Raw genomic sequence first — 6,742 nt, forward strand, 5'->3', positions numbered from 1 at the left:
GGCACTGCCAATCGAACACGCTCTTGACACTGAGTGCAGCCAGTGCACCCCAATCGAAAACGCTATAAAACAGCGGATTGCTTCTGATTGGTTATGCGGTTACGCGATACGTGGCAAATACGCTTCATGGGACTCCACCATTACGCAGGTTACGCCGCATGTGACGGCACCTTTAGGGTGATATTCATTACATCGATGACATATCAAACACTCTATGGGGGGAAGGGATGGTCGCATCTCACGCGAGATGCATGCTTCACGACCGGATGCGACGATTCAAAAGCTGATCCACGCCGCCATGTTGTTGTGTCACGTGACTGCACTGGGCCAGGCTAGGCAAGGAGCAAGCAGTGCGAGGTGAATGCGCCGGGTCAAGTCCGGTGCTGGGATATTCGATCCACAAAAATTCAGGCGTCTAATTAATACAAGACGAGCTGAGGCGGCCCGGAGCGATGGACGCGCGTAAGCTCACCGAGCTGTTGCGGGCGACGATCGATCCCGCGCAGCAAAAGGAGGCAGAGGGGCAGCTCAACCAGGTATAGAAATTTACGAGCGAATTTAGAAGAGAAAACGTGCTTGTGCGATTCTACCCGGCGGAAGGTTAAAAGAGTGAGCGAGAGAGAATGTGTGAGGGGTTGGAGAGAGAGAGAGAGGAAGAGAGAGGGAGAGGACGAGCTTCCGAGCATCTCTAGCCATGTGGCCTCGTCTCGTGTCGATCCTCATCTCCCGGTTTTGCACATGTGAACCGTGAAATTGGGAAACGCGTCCTTACCGAGAAAATAATGCCGGCGTGCTCATCACTGTTCCCGCCGCCGCTGGCGGGACGAAAAGGGGAAGGGGGAAAAGAGATCTTTTTTTTTTTTCGAGACTTCATTTCTCGGTGGTGAAGCAACCGCGGCAAACTCGGTCCAACGAGAAAGAAGTCGGTGAGACCGCAAAGGGGACACCATTTGTCCGAGTTTTGGAATGAATGTTAGCTGGACTTTCAGACAACTACGCGGACCCACGCTCGCGCTCATTAACCTCTTCTCGCGCGTACGAGAAGATATTCTCAGAGCGCCTGCACTCCTTTGACCCTCGACGTGATGCATAATTCTCGAGATCATATGGATCAGCTATGTCTTTCACGTTGCGTGTTAACGCGCCGTATTGTTCAACGAAATTATCCTAATATGACCTGTAATTTTGCAATCTGTATTATATATTGCTAGCGTGTTATTTTTATATACTTTAAATATATATGTGTTATGTATATGCTATCCATTGTTCATGTATTCTAAATGCTTCTAAATGCTCTATAAATTACGAGCTTGTAGAATTACGGTACCAGCATAGTAATAATAATGATAATGCAATGATGTTACATGGAGAGAATTTTGTCTTAGAATTTTTTCTGAAAATATGACATTTATGCGACAACACTGTATTTCGGAGAATTTTAATGTAAATCTCTCTCATTCATTAATAAAAGTACAATAAAGTATAAAAAAAGTTTGATCAATTTTACTGAAGTGTATGGTAAAAATATTCAAAATATTATATTGTACCACAACTACCATATTTTTAGGGTATGAGTAATAAAGCCTGCAGTACACAATACTTGTTTTCTCGCTGGATTGCTAGCTGGATTAGAATCTTGCTATCGTATTGGCTGCAATGGTCGCATTCAGCAGACAACTGTTGTGGAGTGGATCCGTGAGTGCTCGCTGCTATCGATGTATTCTTCTAGATAATCCAATAGCAGCGAGCACTCACGGATCCGCTCCACAACAGTTAAGTCTACTGAACGCGACCAATGCTGGTATTGTCAGTACTGCAGTCAATACAATGGCTAAATTCTAATCCAGCTAGCAATCCAGCAAGAAAACAAGCATTGTGTGATGTGGGCTTAAATCGATACAGTAGGTTTTTTTTATTGCTGCACTGAACTATACTAGAACTTTCCTTTTCACTTTTTTGGCAAATATCGAAATGTATTTATCTCACTTTAGGTTTTTTTTTATTATTGCACTGAAGTACGTTTGAACTTTCCATCTTATTTTTGCCAAATATTAGACATATGTAAATATAAAGAGAATACACTAGTTCAGTTATAAACATTAAACCTCTGCTCTTTGTTGCTGCACTGATACCCATTTCCACCAATATAGATTAACTTTAATCTTGGTTCAACTTAATCTTTCTAATTCTTGAATTGGAAAGAGATGAGAAACAAGTTGAACTTCAGTTACGAGTTAACTGTAGGTCTGTTTTTTATTGCCGCACTTTTTGAGCTAGTACACACAGTGCAATAAGTTGAAGTGAAACAAATATACGTTTGTTTCACTTTAATTTATTGCACTGGTTCAGAGTGCAGCAATAAAAAACAGACCTTATGAGTTGTGGAACTGGACCTAAAGATCAGAAAAAGACAAAAAGTTGAACCGAGATTAAAGTTAATCTATGTTGGTGGAAATGGGCATGAATTGTACTAAATCTTTAGATTTGTTTTCCGTGACTGAACTGGGATACATTTTTGGAACTTAAAGTGAGACAGGTATATGTTTGATATTTGGTAAAAGAAAGAAAGATAGTTTCAGTACAGTCTAGCAGGAACAAAAAACAGACTTTTTGTTTCTTGCTGTACCATTTAGCTTGCCTCCTTTTCTCTTATGTTAGAAAATAAAAAAGAAGAGACAAGCCATGCATAAAGTTTAGTTAAAAAGAACAGGTTTCTATTAAGTATATAGAGTATATATTGTACTAATTCAGTTATAAAAAACAGACTTGTTCTGTACTGGACTGCTTTAAAACTTTCTAGCTTTCGCTAAACTTTAAATATATATCTATTTTATTTTAAGTATAATGAATGTGCAGTAGTTCAGCTGTAGAGAATAGAATTATGTGTTAGGGCCTGCGCACAATAGAGGAACAAGAATTAGATATTAAGATTTCAACCTATCAGAAACCGTGTATTCCGATGTAATCAGTTTCTGATAGGTTAAAATCTTAATATCTAATTCCTATTCCTCTATTGTGCTCAGGCCCTTAGTTTATGCTATCTATTGTTTACACATTCTGTATATTCTATAAGTTACCATGAGCTTGTAGAATTGTAGCATCAAAGCAATAATGCGACAATGTTACTATAAGCAATAAATCTATGTGTGTGTTTACATTTTTCAGATTCACAAAATTATTGGTTTTGCACCGACGTTATTGCAGGTAGTAATGTCAAATGAAGTTGATATGCCTGTCAGACAAGCTGGTAAATTTCTTTGTGATTCCCTTATATTATGTAATATTGAAAACAAATAATAAATTACGAGGCTTAATATTTCGTTATCTTTGTAGGTGTAATTTATTTAAAAAATTTAATTACTTCACATTGGGCTGATAAGGAAGTTGAAAGTGGGCCCATAGAATTTAGTATTCACGAGCAAGATCGTGCAATGATACGCGATGCCATAGTAGATGCCGTGGTACACGCTCCGGACTTAATTAGGCAAGTTGTAATGTGACTTGTATTATTAATTATTAAAAAAAATAAATTTTTACTTTAAAAGCAGCAACATGAAATTATTTTTTAAAAAAAGAAAAAATTATTTTTTACTTATAGAAAATTCTCTTATCAAATAATATATCCGCAAAAAGAATATATTCTTAACATGATCAAATATCATTTTTATTATTTTTGTTTTACAGTCTTTAAAAAGAATAATTCTTTTTGAGTGGTGATGTTTGTTTAAACAATAAATTTTTTAATGACAATTTTGATGATTTTTAAAATAAAGTTGTACTTTTGATGATTGACAAAATAATGTTTATTTAATTCATAGTAAATATTTTTTAAAAATAACGTTTTTTTAGTTGTGTCACTTTTGAAGTAAAGGAATGATATAAATGTACACATTAAAATTGTCATAACATATCTGTATTGTATGTTTAGAATTCAATTAGCAGTTTGCATCAGTAATATAGTTAAATACGACTTCCCTGGAAGATGGACGCAAATAGTGGACAAAATTACGATATACCTTCAAAATCCCGATGCTGCGTGCTGGCCTGGTGTTCTCCTCGCGCTGCAACAGCTTGTTAAAAATTTCGAGTATGTTTTATTGTATGCCTTTGGTATTCCTATTATGTAGGAAACAGTTTTATAATGCTCCGATGCTTCTATCCTGAAACTAGGTACAAGAAAGCAGAAGATAGGGGACCACTAAACGAGGCAATGAACTTGTTACTCCCTATGATTTATCAATTGATATTACGCTTATTGCCAGATTCATCTGAACAGTCTGTTCTACTTCAGAAACAGATATTAAAAATTTTCTTTGCACTTACACAGGTATGCAAAGATTTAGAGGTATAATGTAACAAATTCGGTCATTTGTATTAGATTAATGTTACTAAAAGTTACTATACATAAAATTAGCAAAATTAAATTAAATTTTTTTGATTGATTTAGTGCCCAATAATGACATTGTCACATTATTTAATGGAATATACATGTACTATTTAATTGTCAAAGTTGATTATATTGTCACTGCATTTAGATATTTTATACAAAACAGTCTTTAAAGTGTACTGATTCAGTGTGAGTGACCGAATTCACCAATAATCTTGAAAGAGTAAGTGAGAAAAGTATCTTGAAACCTAATGATTATTCCTACAGTACACACTTCCCCTTGATCTTATTTCGAGAGAGGTATTCTCACAATGGATGGATGTGATAAGACAAATAGCTGATAGGCCTGTACCACCAGAGACTAATAATCCAGATCTTGATGATGACGAACGCGTGGAACTGCCTTGGTGGAAATGTAAAAAGTGGGCGTTACATATTTTACACAGAGTGTTCGAAAGGTAATTAAAGTTATTAATGATGATCGAAAGATGACAAAAATAATGAAAGTGAAAAGATATTTACATTCTTTGATTTTGCATTGTTAATTATAGATACGGTAGCCCAGGAAATGTGACCAAAGAGTATAAAGAATTCTCCGAATGGTATTTGCAAACCTTCAGTGCCGGTATTCTCGAAGTTCTTTTAAAGACCTTGGATCAATATCGTAGGAAAATTTATATCTCTCCTAGAGTAATACAGCAATCAATCAATTATATCAATCAGGGGTAAGGATTTATTTATATGTTAACAAATGAAGGTTTTTTTTATTGGACTTAGCAAAGTTTAATAAATGTGATAATCTTTTCAAAATTCTAGTGTAAGCCATGCATTTTCTTGGAAATTTTTGAAGCCTCACATGTTCGAGATTATACGTGATGTTTTATTCCCCATTCTCTCATATTCTGCCGCAGATGAGGAATTGTGGAATACTGATCCATACGAATACATTAGAGTGAAATTTGGTAAAGTTGAAGTTAATTAAAACGCATTAATCTGAAATATATAGAGAACTTAGAATGTCAATGTATTTCCAGATATTTTTGAAGATTTTGTATCACCGGTTACGGCAGCACAAACCTTGTTGCATTCGGCGTGTAGAAAACGAAAAGATATGCTACAAAAAACGATGCAGTTCTGTTTGGAGGTGTTAACTAGTCCAAATGCAGACCCAAGACAAAAAGATGGTGCATTACATATGGTACGTTTATTAGTCAGAAATGTGTCCGATATTTTAATTTTTTTTACGTGGCTATACTACATTATTTTTTATTATTTTTGCACATGTGTTTAGTGTATTGATAACATAACATATAAAATTATGTTTTATTTAGATTGGAAGTTTAGCCGATGTCTTATTGAAGAAAAAACTTTATAAGGAACAAATGGACAAGATGTTATTGCAATACGTATTTCCCGAATTCAACAGTCCTCATGGACATATGCGTGCGAGAGTAAATAAGACAATAATTAGAAATAGTATTATATACGCGGTGTCCCATTTTAAATGACAACCTCAAATTTCTCTTGAATAGTGCATTTTAGAGAAAAATGTTTCAAACAAATGTTTTGTGACTTCGAGGGGGACATAAAATGGTATCATTGGTTTGACCTTGGGTGGCGTTGTCAAGGTCAGGGCAAGGTCATTTCGAATTTTTTAAATGGAACCTTCCATTTTTCATTATATATTCTTGTAACTTACCTTGAGAGCTTTTCAAAACACTATAATTAAATCCATTTTCATTAAGTACTTCTCGAGTTATAAGGCTTACAAGTTACAGTACCGCCGGCATTAGTATTACCCAAGGTGTCCGACCGACGGCTAAAACCTCAAGAATTTTGTTCAGGATCATGACTTGGATAACATTTTTCGAGATCAAAGTCATTGGAGGCTGTTCTTATTTTCATTTTTGCACTAAAAATTCATTTGTACGTAAAAATGAAAATAAGAGGTACAACTTCCAATGGTCTTGATCTTGATAAATGTTATCCAGGCCATGATCCTGAACAACATTCAAGAGGTTTTAGCCATCGGTCGGACATCTTGGGTAATGTTAGTGCCGACGGTACTATAACTTTCAAGCCTTATAACTCGCAAAGTATTTAATGAAAAAATATTTTATTATAGTGTTTTGAAAAGCTCTCAAGGTAAGTTACAAGAATATATAATGAAAAATGGAAGGTTCCATTTAAAAAATTCGAAGTGACCTTGCCCTGACCTTGACAACGCCACCCAAGGTCAAACCAATGATACCATTTTATGTCCTCCTCGAAGTCACAAAACATTTGTTTGAAACATTTTTCTCTAAAATGCACTATTCAAGAGAAATTTGAGGTTGTCATTTAAAATGGGACACC

At 35.6% G+C, this 6,742-nt stretch overlaps 1 protein-coding gene across 2 annotated transcripts in view; it reads left to right on the forward strand.

Annotated features, from left to right (window-relative positions):
- Positions 1-300: 300 nt before the first annotated feature.
- The window catches only part of msk (importin-7 msk), a 10,919-nt gene continuing 4,477 nt past the window's right edge, over positions 301-6,742 (forward strand). Inside the window, exons 1-10 of one of the 2 annotated variants that reach the window (XM_018513231.1) lie at positions 301-536; positions 3,166-3,247; positions 3,334-3,484; positions 3,929-4,087; positions 4,171-4,327; positions 4,655-4,845; positions 4,939-5,112; positions 5,204-5,349; positions 5,422-5,585; positions 5,719-5,838. In XM_018513231.1, the coding sequence (XP_018368733.1) occupies positions 453-536; positions 3,166-3,247; positions 3,334-3,484; positions 3,929-4,087; positions 4,171-4,327; positions 4,655-4,845; positions 4,939-5,112; positions 5,204-5,349; positions 5,422-5,585; positions 5,719-5,838 (1,428 nt within the window). In that variant the 5' untranslated portion in view covers positions 301-452. The remainder of the gene's footprint in view (positions 537-3,165; positions 3,248-3,333; positions 3,485-3,928; positions 4,088-4,170; positions 4,328-4,654; positions 4,846-4,938; positions 5,113-5,203; positions 5,350-5,421; positions 5,586-5,718; positions 5,839-6,742) is intronic. The other variant, XM_018513233.1, reaches the window with a different exon arrangement.

The sequence above is a fragment of the Trachymyrmex cornetzi genome, unplaced genomic scaffold, assembly GCF_001594075.2.
Source record: "Trachymyrmex cornetzi isolate Tcor2-1 unplaced genomic scaffold, Tcor1.1 scaffold454, whole genome shotgun sequence".
Taxonomy (NCBI): Eukaryota; Metazoa; Arthropoda; class Insecta; order Hymenoptera; family Formicidae; genus Trachymyrmex; species Trachymyrmex cornetzi.